The sequence below is a fragment of the Nomia melanderi genome, chromosome 3, assembly GCF_051020985.1.
Source record: "Nomia melanderi isolate GNS246 chromosome 3, iyNomMela1, whole genome shotgun sequence".
Classification (NCBI taxonomy): Eukaryota; Metazoa; Arthropoda; class Insecta; order Hymenoptera; family Halictidae; genus Nomia; species Nomia melanderi.
Window position 1 is genome coordinate 1197291 of NC_135001.1, and position 15780 is coordinate 1213070.

Sequence of the window (15780 nt, forward strand, 5' to 3'; positions counted from 1 at the left end):
TTAATATAAAATGATTTCGCTTTAAAAAATGACTGGATCATACCATTGAAAAATATAATCACTTCTCTTTGCACGTTTCAGATAATTACCTAAACTTTCAAGTTTATGTTGTATCACGGCGACTATGAATGAATATGCAATCTATAGCATTTCTTGTTTACGTAATCTTTAATATTTCCTACTAGATGTCGTTTCGTTCGAGTAAGAAGTATAAGCTAACCGAGCTATTCTATATCAGTCTACGTTAGAGCAGTTGCGCGACGAATCCTGCCTTTGCGTATGCGCGCGCAGTTTGTTCAATTCCTATAAAATTTACGAACTCTTTCGTATTCGAAGATGCAGCGTTCCGTCCAACAAACAAACGGGGATGGCGTTCTCGCTTCGCCAAGAAAAAAACAACGTTTATCAAATGCCTCTGCGAAAGTTACTGTCGTTCTCGGCGCGCAATGGGGCGACGAGGGTAAAGGCAAGGTCGTTGATATGCTTGCAATGGATGCTGACGTCGTCTGCAGGTGTCAGGTGAGTCCGCCATCTTTTCCTTTGCCGCCTACCTTTTTTTCTTTTTAATGCTAATTCGCTGATACACAGCTCTGTAGAAATTACAATTTACTCATCTATCCGCCGCCTTAAAAACCCGGTACATTTCTTTTCCTATTGTTAGTGAAATTTTCATTCATTTTATTGTTTATTTTGAAGTTGTGAGGGAAGCATTTCCTCTTCCCTCTCTCTCTCTCCCTCGCACGCACGCACGCACTGTCTTCTTTTCCCTCCTATTTCTCCCCTTTGCTCTCCTCGTGCCGTCATCTTTCCCCTCCTTCCTTAGCACGTGATTATTCAAATGCCGTCTTCTATTTTCATATTTTAATTTGTAACTGTGCAATCGTTTTCTATTTTTGTTACTTTACACTCGTGACAGTTGTCACTTTTAATTCGTTAAAACAATTTTGTAATTGGTAATTCTCGACGCGATATCGTTTTTTAACCATATTTCTGTTGTTTACCTTTTTGTGTGTAGGTGCGGTATTTGTTATTATGCATAGAAAAATTGTGATCCACGGAATTTTGCATTGCTGCAACACCCTTTATTTTCATGCTCCTTTGTTTACCTTTGTTTGTTTATCGGTTTTATTCTGGCTAGGGGATATATGATTACTGTTCACTAATTTAGTAGACTAGCATTATACGATAGACCTTTGCATTAGACAGTCGAGGCTCATATTATGGAATCAAAGGGAATTGCTATGCCTCACGTTAATATGTGTGATAATCTTAAGAGTAGTTGTTATTGTCTTATATAACAACTGTCGCTATTAAATATTAAACTCGTAAATTTCATCCTTAATGTTATCCTCATGTTATTTTATTAATTCATTTATAGCCCTCATATTTATAACTTGATTTCAACTGCATAATATCTTGCCTTTCAGATATTTATTGTAATATTCAATGTAAATTGCATATATCAATTTTCAAAGAATTATTATTTATTTTTAGATTCGCAGAAGGTTAATCAACATTTGCATTACCTTATAGCTTCAATAGGTTTCACAAACTTAAGCATTAATTGCCATATAAGCAACTAATACAGTAAAATTTTTTATTTCATTTACTTCATTCACTATAATATAGACAATACTTTCTATTTTACAATAAAGTTAATTAAATCATTATTAAAACTTATGAAAAGTTTTAAGTTCTTCAAAATGTAACATTCTTTTTAACAACTACAAACAATTAATTACTCAAACACCAGAATAATAAATAAGTTATGAGACTTAGTACTTCAATTCAAAATCATTATTATTACTACCAACAGATCTCAAACCCAATTTCGAAGATAATAAAATAGTTTATGTTATCACACCACATTACCTTTTCCATCATACAAATATTCATATGTAAATAATTTATAATATTATTTACACAAAAATTTATGCAAATCGTATTCCTCCCATTTTCAATATTAAAATAAAAGTTACAACTATAGTCTTCAACGTTATGTTAATACGACAATAATTCAATTTTCGAATATTTTCTATAATTGTATCATTAATGAAAGATATTTAGATCTCCATAGTGTTAGTGGTTTATTGTCATTCAGTGAAATGACAAACATTTTTAAATCCGACAAATTAAATCGAATACAAAACATTTTTTTTTCAACCTCCGAATTTGACCGGACCATTGAAGGCGAATTCTCAAACATGAAAATCTCACATTTCCGAGTACTCGTTACGAGATCGACGGTCCGTTAGCATTATAAATTAGCTATCGATATACTTAAACTGCCAAGCCTTTGTAATATCCAAAAATAAAACGTTTTGCTCACTTCAACCGGAAGACTGCTTCAACTCACCCCATCCATTGCGTAGGATCTTGCATCGATGATCAAAATTACTGATTCATGCCATTTTAGATATTGCGACTATCAAATTTCTTCCTTTCGGTGACTTCGTCGTAAATTTTTCCGTCTAAAATCCTCGATTCCTGCATTTGTTGAACCACATTCTTAAGTTCCCCTTTTATTTTTGAAGAATTTGCTGAGTAGCCGCGAGAAATGAACACCAGGTTGGATCTTGGGACTTTTCCAGATATTGTGTAAACATTTTAAATACTCGCATCGGTATTTTACAGGAACATTATATCTCCGAGTGTGCTAGCATGCGTATACAGCGATGCTCGGTTTAATTCATATTTCGGGTTCAGGAGCAGTGGAATTTAACCGAGCAGAAAAAAACAGGAGGAAGCTATTTCCTTCCAGGAGTTAACTCCAGCACAGCCTGACGAAGACAGAGAATTGATATAGTGAGCGGAAGCGGGATAGATAGTCTGTTGAGCATCGAGGGTCGAGACGCGGGACTTAAAGGCGACGCCGCGCGCGTCAAATATAAACATGCAACGAAGAAAATTTCAATTGCAGTAATTTTAACCTTACCTTCTTAAATATAGTGCCAGTGAGTTTCTGAGATTGTCGCGGTTAAAATGAGTCCAAACACGATGGTAATCGGACTAGTTTCACCGACTTGGTGTAATTAACGAAATTAAAGGTTCGTTTCCACGGAATCGATAAAACTAGACCGATTACCATCGTGTGTGGACTCATTTTAATCTGGAGAATCTCGATATTCCATCGATACTACGATCGAGAAGATAATATTAAAATTATTGCAATTGAATATTCTTTATTGCATGTTTATATATCTGTTTGACCTGTGTCTGTCTCTTCGCCTCATTGTATTCACTTTCTATCCCTGTCTACTAGGATCACGTTACTCTGAGCTCAAGACAGTGAGTAGTGAGGGAAGAGTAACAGTGGCGCAGTGAAATTTAGCCGAGCAGATTTTGTGTAATTTAAGCGAGCGTCACATTCCTCTGCTTTTTGTTCTGTGGATTTAATCGATTTGCCAAATGAGTGGCTCATATATTACATTCAAACATTTCTATGACGAAAACAGTCATCATGCCCATGTTGTCTACCTGGTATATAGTGTTCCTATTACTTGCGGATTTTACAGGAAAATCTAATCTTCGTTGCGCGTCGCGCGGATTCGTGCAAACCCGTGATAGTCACGACTAAAGTCGATACGTTCGTCGCTTTCCAGTTCTGTTTACTTCTGTTATCTACGGACTTAAACAATATCTTACACTACAAAGTGTACATTGATTTTTTCACGCGGTGTGTCATGTACAGAGCGACGCGCTTGAATCGAGGCATCTGGCCGACTGGTTCGTTTGTAGGAATTCTATTTGCGAAAGTAGAGGAGCATGTTCCATGCAAAAAGAACTTCTGATTTTGTTTGTCATTTACAGGAGACGTGATTTTTTTATCTTTCACTGCTCGAAGTTTATTTCAGAGATTTTTTTGAATGTGTATACATTTTTTAGTTGAATATTTTATTAACCTCTTGCTTCTTATACGATAACTACTGAGACTCGTGATGAAGATATCTAGATTAATTCAATAAAGTTCAATGAACACATTGCGCATGCATCAAAGCAACAAGACATTTTGCCATTAGCAACTTATGAGCTTCAAAGTAAATTTGGACCTACAATGAAGTAGAACATTTTTTAGCTCCTCCAAATTGTTGATAGGATCCACGATCCAGATAATAAATCCAACGAGCTTAGCTAAAGTAACACAGGAAATATGTTTTACTCATACAGTGGCCATTGAAACGTTGATTATTCGATCAAGAATACGTACACAGTCGAATAATAACGACCAGAGGCGATTTGTTTTACAATGATTTAAGATAAATAATCGAGGAAACTAAAAATTCGTTAATAATAAAGATAAATGCAAACGATCCTAGCCATCCACTGTAAAGAAGTTAGTATCCAGTCAATTGTGCTAATTATAATCTTGCGACAGAGAAGTACCCATAAATATCCCATTGATTTTAAATTTGGATTAGGTCATTCCTTTTTATATACTTTTTTTTTACGTCTACTGGCATTGTTGCGACGCCAGCCTCGATTACCGTCTGGATTTACGCTACGGTCAAGGGGGTCAATGCCATTTTTGGGACAGTGTCGAACATGACTCTCGCTTTGTACACTTTTTCAACAACGTCGCTATGGTTGGGAAACCTATCGCTAGAACTACCGGATTTGTCGAAATGACTAATTTCGAGATTCTTATTTTAGAACTATTAATCCCTTGTTCTGCGATTTACCTCTCAACTATCTAGTTTGCCATTAATTAGAACTGCCGAGCTTTTAATACGATTGACATGTAATCTTTATAAAAATTGTAACAGTTGATTATTTCCAGTTTCTTCAGACATTCGTTGTAGTATCCAAGTGAAACTACTTATTTTCAAGATTATTTAGAATATTCAATGCTTTGAAAATATCAATAATTGCGAAACAAAAGAGTAGAAAACAGCCATTTTGACTGTTAATTAAGACAAGAACTGCCAAGCATTTAATACAATTAATATGGAGAAATGAAACTTATTTTCAAAATTACTTCGAATATTTGATACTTTTAAGATATCAATAATTACTAAATAAGAAAATTAAAACTAGCCATTTTACACCAACTACCGTCAGGTAGTTCTTGTGTTAATAATTTATTGAAAAAAGGGGAAAATACTAGGTGTATTCTATACTTGTTTGCTCTATTGGTGACAAAAGAATATTTCATTTGATTCCAAAAGAGTTGAGTAATACTTATTGTAAAATGATAAAGACACTTTTGTGCTTCGAATCCCAAGAAATGTACTCTTAATTTTTATGACAAACGAATCACTCTTAGTGTTCGCTAGTTGTAGCGTTAAAGCTGCCTTCGTACGATATGACGTACTACGATAGTCGTATGATAGATACTAAGTATACTGGGTGTCCTATTTTACCGTTAGACAACTGAAACTTTTTTTGTTTCACTTTGGGAGAAAATTAACCCTTTGCACTCGAGAGGCAACTCTAGCTGCCATTTGGTTTAACGTTGTAACTACAAGATGGGACAAAATGGCCCATTCTCGTCTCTTTCACAGTTATTGAAAAGGCACAGATGATTTTCGGAGAAATTATTAAATAAATTGAGTTAAATGGACCTAATCTAAAATATAAGCTAACTGGAATCTTTTCAAGAGAAATATTTTTATGTTCTATTGTAGATTGAAGCAAAGTACTCCTGTGTAAAGTTGAGTAATTATACAGTTCAAAATAGCGGGAAGAACAAATAAAAATCTCATGGTTAACGAAATATTTGTACTCCGTTAGTACAGTAACCGAACGTTTAGCAGCGATATGTTAAAGAAGTCATTTGTAGGTGTTAAAAGTATAACCACTGATATTGCGACATTGCCTAAGAGGAAACGTTCGTGCTTGAAGAATAAAAAATGTTGGTATTATTATCCCCGCCAACATGTTTTTCCTAAAATTCATTACTTTTTGCAAATTTGCTAATGGTGTATATATTTTATTTTTAATATCAATGAAAAAAATAAACGAGACGATTTCATTTGTTTCCCCCGTTTTTCGCGGACATTTTTAAGCACTTTAAGGATTTAACTACAAATTTTACATTAACATTCATTTTCATTCAACATTAACTTTACCTCTGGTGTTCTTTCATTGCAAGAATGTTTAAATATACATATGTATGTATATCTCACAATATTCTTTAATCGTGAAAGTAATGTTATTCAAGTACCATTTTTGCCCTCGCAGTTTAAAAATGTATTGTAGTTTTCATTAATCCCAATTTTTCCTTAAGATTCCATAAAGAAAATCTAACAGAACAAAACTGAGTAATTAGAAAGGTATTAGACTATTTCAGATTCCATATTCATACATCCTCGCAAGATTTTCGTATAAATATTCAACGTTACAACGCCCAATCGTAAAAACTTTGATCTCGAACAGCCGTCCAGGAAAATGTAAATTTTTGTATCTCTGAAAAATACTGATCCGATAAAAATGCAAACCGTATCCTTGAATAAACCTTATGCACGTGGCAAACGAAGCGTAACGCGAGCACCGCACAGGGTGTGCCATTTTCTTTTCGCATATGGTTCGAGCAAAGCGTTCCGAGCGAAAATTCGTTCGAAGAACAGAAAAAGAACGTTCCGCAACGGAAGCGATATCTTGATTAGGTGGAACGTCTTTATGATTGCGAATTGACCTTTGTTTTCCATTTCAATGGAACCGTTTGAAATGGAACTCCGTGACGAGTTCATTGGCGTAGGGTCTCCCGAGGTCGTTCAGGATCAATTGCGATCGTTCGACGTTTGACTTCGCCAGACGACCAGAAAATCTTATCTTTTCCTCGCATTAGCTCACTCCATCTCTGAATGATAATTTCACGTCTCTGAAGATTAATTTACTAAGCTTTATCTGTCACGGATTTCTGGAAGAAAATGCGCGGAATGCTGAAATTCGAGAACGGAGAGGAACGTCACTTCCTGATGTTACAGCCAGAAAACGCGTCGTCGATCTTTCTTCGAACGTTTATATTCGTAGCATCGAAGCGATTCATTCATCATTTTTGTGAGAGGGTTTTTATAGACACAATACGTTTTTGTAATAATGTATTAACCTTTTGCACTCGAGAAGCGCCTTTCAGTCGCCATTTAAGTACACCCAGCGAAATGCTAACGTTCTAAATACAATATTAAATTTTATATAACCTATTAACGCATGTAACGTGGAAATAAAGTAATTCTGCACCTCAATTTATGCAATATACATCTTTCTATTAGTTGCAAACAGTACCATTTTCTTAAAAAAAATTATGAACATTAGAGAGAAATATTCCTGAGTGCGAAAGATTAACCCTTAACGGAGCGATGCCGCCAAGATGGCGGCATGGGACTTGCTGAATCCAATGCCGCCAATATGGCGGTAGGCATCATTTTATTGTTTTAATCACTGTTATTGTTGTAATATTTACAATTAACATTAAGTATTGTGCTAGGTCACTTCTGCGTGTCCGTGTCTGCTTGTTATCTATGTTACAGTAGTTTTTCGCGTTTTTCAATAGAATTTGATATAAATATTACTCAATTACTTTGAATTATAATTAGATATTATTCTTCTGTCATCAATGATTATATTGCAGGGCAAACGTAGACATAGAATATGCACAGATTTTTTTCTTTTTTCAATAATCATTAGTGATGAAGTTGTATCGATCACAGTTGGAAAATAAATCATAGGGCAAAGGGTTAAGGGTTAATATAACGTGACACAACGATAAAAAAAGAAATAGAATATTGAGTACTTGTAAATTATAATTTCCAACTTCCGACGTCTCACAGGCAATTCAGTGTATATCTTTAGAATAATGGCACGAAGTTGGAAATGGTATTTCATTTGATAATAAACTCGTTTAGAACAGTTGTAGCGTTGATCTACAGTATAATGGCACGAAGGTTCTCAGTTTTCTCAGTGTTTGATCGTGACAACTGTATCTTTCATTCGTAAGTTACGTGTCCGAACCGGTTGCATCATTATACACGCGAATGTCTTCTAGAAAACTTGAAAATACGGAACAATTAAGTGATCATCCGCAATGTCACATTGAAAACTTCAACCTCTTACTCTGGAAAAACGTACCACGCACGTCCAGACGTTTTTGTTCCAAAATTGTCATTGATAATCTCATTGCATTACGCATATTAGATTGTTTCGAAATGTAACTCTGCACAAAATTATTAACCCTTTGCACTCGAAAGATTTCCACTGGAAATACTCAACATTTTCCGATGAGACATAGATGACATTGTTTGAAACTAATTTAACAATTCACAGATAAATTAAACAACAAAGCTATCCATTTAAATATTTCTCATAACAACACAAAGTTCACTTTAAAATACTAAATATTCAACTTCATAGTTTTGTTGTATTAACACCGGAACTACCAGATGGGTTAAAATGTCTTATATTTCATTTCTTTTTTTAAAATTACTGAAACGCTACAGATACTTCTACGAATAATTAACAAGACCAGTTCAGTAATAGCAAAACTGAAGTACAACTCAATTGAAATGTCAGTAAACGTACGCTTATGGTTTTTATAAAGAAACTTGTAAATGTCATTTTAAGTGATCGATAGTTCACAAATCAAGAGTCACCGCTTGATTTAACACTAGATCCTCTCGAGTGCAAAGGGTTAATACACAAAATTGGTGCACACGTCTGCGTAAAATGAGCAAAAACCAAACTCTTCGCGTGAGACCTTGCCAAATCTCATTTCCAGCGCATGTGGTTAAATACCGGTGATGTTTTATTGCTCGCAAGCAGTCTATATTCCTCGATCAATAATAGACGTCGTAACGATCTACAGATTCGTCGTTCTCGAAAGCGACTTCCTGTCGGTACCACTCACGGAACCGTCACCGCAGTTCGTCATCAGTTCGTGTTTGATCAAGGGAAACATGATACGAAAATTCGTGCAATGTCATGTTAATAACATGGTAACAGCAGATCGCTGCGTAGTGCAACAATTTCACGCCAATCGGATGTAGATACGAGGATTCCAGTTGTTGTTACTAGCTTTGCGACCTTCGATAAGGGTTACTTTAGAGTTCTAACCCTCTAACTTCAATGGATCTAACGGTCATAACTGTAATTATCGCTGAAAACGTGTACAATCATAGGAGACTTTAAACATTTCGTTTAAGATTTCATTAATTTCGTTATCTAATTATAGAAACGTCAATTATTTTCTATTATCTGCTTGGAATTCATACATTTAGGGATTAATTCGATGGCCTTCTATTTAACATTAGAATTATCGAGTACTTAAACTAACTTTTAAACATTTCGTTTAAGATTTCATTACTTTCGTTATCTAATTATAGAAACGTCAATTTTTCTATTATCTGCTTGGAATTCGTGCATTTAGGGATGAATTCGATGTCCTATTTAACACTAGAACTACCGAGCACTTAAACTGACTTTCGAACATTTCTTTGTGAATACTACAAACGTGGATTTATGAAGATTTCAATTGGCTCATATTTCAGTTCAGGTATTACTAAATCAGCTTCATTAATCATTTTTCAAAGAAGTATCTTTTTTTTTGACTCTCCTGGTAGTTCAAGTGTTAATCGATTACGAATTTCTTATACTTCGTGCAAACGATTCTCTTCCGCAAGATGCGGTATAAATTTATATTTCAATTGTCTCGATGATAAGTTTCATTGGGTTGTATGGTTAAATTAAAACTGAATCGTTATCTTATAACTGGTACTATTTTGAGAAGTTCGGGATCGAAGAATTGCAAACAGTTTTGGGGAAAAGTCTTGGTTTTATTTAAATTAACGCGAAATTTTCAGACTTTGGTGCGATGTAAGGTGTTATTGAGGAGACAGTAAAACACAATTCACACCCACGTTTTGCGTTCGCGGAAAGGTCAAAATCTGATATTTATTCGTATCTTTATACAGCGCGCTTGTACGATGTACTTTTTAGAGTCACGCGTCGGCGGTACGATGCTCCAGTTAATAATGCAATCTCTAAATGCCGTTTTTCTACTGTTCCAATCGAAAGTCGGATGTCGCTCGTCTACTGCTGTATGCCGCGCGCCGAAAATGCTCCAAAAATGCTTAAATGCCGTCCGCCGCGTCTGTCTGTTTTACCGGGGTTATATACCCGGTTCAAGACAGAGAACCGCGGACGGACAAATCAATTAAAAACGTGGTGACGAAGTCGCTACACTGACAATTCCACCTATAAATTTCACGTTTCTTTTTTTTTAGTATTTAATAGGTCAGAAAACGATCGCGTGTAAATATTGAAAGAAACACCGTGTATATACTTTTCCCACTGTAATTGCTTAATTCCATTTGCATGTTAAGAAGGTACGATTATTTTGATGTCATGTTCATGTCCTTGATAATGCTCTCTCTATCGTTCCTCGCGTGCATGAAAGACATAACCTAAATGCGAATAAACATTTTAAATTGGAAGAATTGCTTCGAAATTGAGCTCGAGTAAATCAATCTTACTTAACCGTATAAATTTATGTGTCCTTACTTGAAGGACTTCGATTAACGTGTTTTAACCCTTTGCACCCGAAAGTTCTCTCGTTGGATACATTCGCAATTTTCTAATGAAATAATGATACCTTTTATGACTAACATAAATGGAAACAATATAAATGGTAATAAATTCTATTTCAGTATTTCATTTACAGTTGCACTATATGAAATTTGACATTGAATATCAAACTTTATAAGTATATTCAAACTTTAGAGTCGCCTTTCGAGTGCAAAGTCTTTAAGTACTTATATTGTTCTCTTAGTTTTCGATAGGATATATGGGATATAGATATGTTATACAAACTTCCATTTTAAACATTCGTAGTATAATTAAATATATTTAAATATATTGAAACATGAGAGTCTGTTTTAATTTTTCAGGGAGGAAGCAATGCTGGGCATACCGTAGTTGTAGACGGTTCAGAATTTCACTTCCACCTTTTGCCCAGTGGGATAATCAATGCCAAGTGCACGTCACTCATAGGTAAGTATATTTCTATCCCGACAATTTATGCACCATAAAAATGTTGACACGTTAAAAATGGTCCCGGCCGTGATTTTGTAAGAATTATTTTTAGGAAACATTCAAATGACTCGAATCTCCTATGAATTCTAATACTTCACCTAGGAAAATCTTAATGCTCGCTTAGTTATCACGCACCACTGTGTTCCGGTGACCATTTTTACCTTTCAATTCTTCTGGTTAGTTTTTATGGTACTTTGTTCCGTACAATCGTTTAACTCTGCGCAGAACAATAAATACTATAGAATGCGTGCGAACGTTAAAGCGTACGGTACTTTATCATGACCTTCGTTTACATTATCTTCAATTCTTTCGATGACTTCATCGCCACTCATAACGTGAACTTTAATATTTTTATGACAAACGTTAATCCGTCCTGTTGTATCGTTTGCATTGGAGTTTTATAGCTTTCTGAACTGTTGAGAATCGTAAAAATTCTTTTAAAGTTGTCTGTGACACGTATCTTATCGTCACCATCACGAATTTCAGTTTTCAATTGTAATTTACCGTTGCTTAACCCTTTTCACTCCAAATTCCTTTCGCAGTTTTTTTCCCGATAATTCTGTATTATTAGAAATGTTTCATTTGAAGTGCACTTTGGAAAATAGTTAGTTTGTAGAAAGCAGTGTAACCTATTTTTTTTTATTAATAATATTGAAAACGGCATAACAATATATTGTATTTGAAAAATATCTTCACCGAAAAGCACACCTGTGAATAAAAATCGGGGCGCAAAGGGTTAAACATAATGAATATTTCTCTTTCAATATTTTCATACTTTAACAATAATTTAGAGATAAGTTCGTTTTTCTGACCTTTTGATTCCAGAAATAAATGCGTTCCTACTCGAACTGTTTTTTAATCAAATATTTTCTTCATTGGAAACTTATCGTCAAACTGTAAAAAATATTTATTTACGGGCATATTTTATAGATTATAATGAAATGAGAATACGCAAACCCTGAAAGTACGACGCAAATAATTCATTAATTATCGATCGCACAGCATTACTTCATCATTTTTTTTTGTGTGTATAGGTGTGTCAAGTACGCGTTAATGTTTTTTTAATTAGAGGTGCGCAAACAAAACTTCTGCTGCGTCCTGTTAGATGTACAATGATGAATAATGGTATTCGTACAGTGAGGAAATTAAAATGGAAATTCTCCTAATGAATAATTTTGGCGCAATGAATTTTGCATGATATTTATAGTAACATTTAATTATAAAAAATAAACAATGTATTATGTATTATGTTATTATATATTATTTCTATGCAAATCATTTAATATATCATGTATAATCCATACACCAATGCGAATACCGTTACTTACACTAGGAAAATTAAATTATTCATATACAGACTAAGATTACTTTTCTCTGATTTTTCTCACTGTACAGATACTTGAATTTTCATCCATCATTGCACTTGAATTTTACAATAATTCTCCCGTCATCGTCTTGTACACGGTGAGAGGGAAATAACTGGAAGAAACGTTGTCTTAACTTAAAAAGTAGAAGCTCTGTATTCAGCTAGTTTCTCAGACGACTCGGAGAATCTAAAAGAACGTTTCCGCTAGAAAGTTGAGATTAAATTGTAACACACGTTTGATACGACGCAATCAAAATACTAAAAATAGATGAAAGGCGTTTATTCTTTAATAAATGTATATACAACAATACGCCTTTGCGGCGAGGGTGACTAAATTATAATGCGGCTTACTTAATAAATACCAATAAAAAAGAAATAAAATGAAACAATAGAAAGAGAAACAAAATAGTACAATAAAGGAGAAACAAAAGATAAATAAGTTAACAATAAATGAATAAACATGGTTTATTATCTAGTGACTAAAATGTTCTATAAATAACTTTTCTCGCAGTTCCGGAGCATTACCATGTTGTCGCCTCCGGCCCTCGCCCTATTAGTATATAAACAAAATAAATAATAGAAGTAGATAAAATTGTAACACACGTTTGATACGACACAATCAAAATACTAAAAATACTACAATAGATATCTTTCAGGAAACGGAGTGGTGATACACCTGCCAGGCCTCTTCGAAGAATTGGAGAGCAACGAAGCGAAAGGTTTGAAAAACTGGCAAGAACGATTAGTAATATCCGATCGTGCGCACATGGTCTTTGATTTTCACCAGCAAGTCGATGGTCTACAAGAATTGGAAAAAGGTACGCAATCACTTGGCACTACTAAGAAAGGAATTGGACCAACGTACTCGAGCAAAGCGGCTAGAAATGGACTTAGAATTGGCGATCTTCTTGGAAACTTTGATAAGTTCTCGCAAAAGTTCGAATCGCTGGTGTCGTCGTATCAAAAAATGTTCCCCGCGCTACAGGTTGACGTGAAAGCTGAGCTTCAACGGTACAAAGAGTGCGTATTTTCACATTTATTATCTCGAACAGAACCTAGTATTAATCTGTAATAAAAGAACAAAAGAAATAACAACCGTTAAATTCTTTTAGTATTAATATTTAAATGAAAATTGAATTATTCACTTTATTCTTGAGAAGAAGTAAATACGGGAATTAATACTTCTATGATACAATACACCTGACCCTCGATTTACGCGAAAATCCGTTCCACGCGGGTTCGTTTTACGCGAAGGAAAATCGCGTAAATAGAGCCTGTCGGTTCAAGAGAAAAAATTCATATTTGCTAAGAAACATTACAAAACAAAATTTGTATGTATTCCATAGAAAATTTTTATATTGTCTATAAATATAAATGTCATTCTATAAATTTGAAGAACAGAATAAGAAGGTTTTGTTTAAATGTAATCTTTTGAACAATCAAATCATAATCTCTTCCTTCTGTTTGCAGATATGCGGAAAGGATACGACCGTTAGTCAAAGAAACTGTTCAGTATTTACATCAAGCATTACGCGAAGGAAAGAAAGTTATAGTAGAGGGTGCAAACGCTGCAATGCTGGACATTGACTTTGGGACGTATCCGTATGTTACCAGCTCCAACTGTAGTATAGGTGGAGTATGCACTGGTCTCGGACTTCCACCTTCTTATATAGGAGAGGTCATCGGGGTTGTTAAAGCATACACAACAAGGGTGGGTGACGGACCATTCCCCACTGAACTTTCAGACACCACAGGTGATCTTTTACAGAAAAGAGGTCACGAATATGGAGTCACCACTAACAGAAAGAGACGGTGTGGTTGGTTAGATTTAACCCTTCTAAAATTCACTGCAATGGTGAATGGGTAAGGAATATTTATCATTTTTTATACTTAACCCTTTCCACTCGGCTGGCTCTGCTATAGAGACATAATTTCACAGATATATGATTCATTTCAAATTGTAAAATTCTTCTTTTTATTGGAATACAAATTGACAAAAGAAATTTTTAAAATCCAGGAATACCTGTAATTTTCCTTTTCCGAAGCGAAATTTGAGGTTCTTGAAAGTTCCTCTATAGAAATGAACTATTAATGTCTTGAAAATTTTGGGAGTGCAAGGGGTTAAACTTATATATAGTACCATGGTTTCCAACCTGGGAGGCACCAGAATTTTTAATAAAAAATGAATGTTCCTACCATAATACCTAGAAATAAATAAACTTCATATTGTAACGTAATAGTACAAATTCAGGGAAGTAATGTTTATTTTGTAATAAAGTTATTATTATTTAAAACGTGTCTATATTATTGTATCTATCAAAAGATAGGGAGGCGCAGGAAAAAAAATTTTTTTAGAAAGGCGTACTAGCATAAAGGTTGGAAACGGTTGATATAATAGGGTACATTAATAGAGATGAATATTAAAAGATAATGTAAGTTAAAAATATTACTGACTTTTTTTTATTTGTTCTAGATATACGTCTATATGTTTGACTAAATTAGATATATTAGATACCCTACCAAAAATTCAAATTGGTGTAGGATATCGATTGAATGGAAAGGAAATTGATTATTTTCCAAGTAGTACTTCTGATTTAGCAAAAGTAGAGGTAATTTATGAAAGTATCGATGGCTGGCAGTCAACTACAGAAGGTGTACGTTCATTAGAAAAACTGCCTTCTAATGCTAGAAAATACATACAATTAATAGAGGAACATCTTGGTATACCAGGTAATATTTTATGAAATATTGTTTATCAATTTGCTTAGATAATTTTATACAGTGTTCAATAGAATTTGACAATTATATTTATCATGCTATTCTGCAATGGTAGATTTACACGACTTTAGAAATGACAATATTAATTTCAGTTAAATGGATTGGCGTAGGCGCAGGTCGAGAAAGTGTAATTACACTTTGACGTTACACTTATCAATTACTGCAATGGAAATGTGTTTGTCCGTTTATTCAGTTCGCTACTCGTTTGGCGATAAATTTAATTTGTTAAAGGAAATGATAAAATAAGCGCACAGGGCTACACGACAAAGAGAATCATAGCATTAAGCTTTTGAATTTAGTAGTATTGAATAATTGAAGAACTAATCTTGAAGTCTCATTTCTTTGAGCTCCTCCATACTGGATAATTCATGTAAATCATGTTATCCATTGTTTGAATGTAAAATAAGATATGTTAATTAAAATATATTTATTTGAAAATTCTTTTACATAATACCTAATCCTTGTTATTGTCCTCAAGTAAGTAAGGAGTATTTTCTAATAATTTAAGTATACATGTGTAGTTTATATTGTTAAGTACAAGATAAATTAAAATAATATATATCCAAATATATATGTAATAAATCATCGAACGATAAAATTGAATTCATTAG

The 15780-nt window shown here is 34.1% G+C and overlaps 2 protein-coding genes across 2 annotated transcripts in view; one reads left to right on the forward strand and one right to left on the reverse strand.

Annotated features, from left to right (window-relative positions):
- The window catches only part of LOC116431829 (uncharacterized), a 223503-nt gene extending 223254 nt beyond the window's left edge, over positions 1–249 (reverse strand). The window contains exon 1 of the mRNA XM_076365716.1: positions 44–249. The gene's annotated coding sequence lies outside the window, so the exon portion shown is untranslated. The remainder of the gene's footprint in view (positions 1–43) is intronic.
- On the forward strand, positions 215–15607 carry Adss (adenylosuccinate synthetase). Its single transcript, XM_031987812.2, has 6 exons — positions 215–519; positions 10881–10983; positions 13048–13411; positions 13862–14254; positions 14865–15121; positions 15262–15607. Exons 1-6 carry the CDS (start codon positions 337–339, stop codon positions 15309–15311), a joined length of 1350 nt encoding a protein of 449 aa, XP_031843672.1. The 5' UTR covers positions 215–336; the 3' UTR covers positions 15312–15607.
- The last annotated feature ends 173 nt before the right edge of the window (positions 15608–15780 follow it).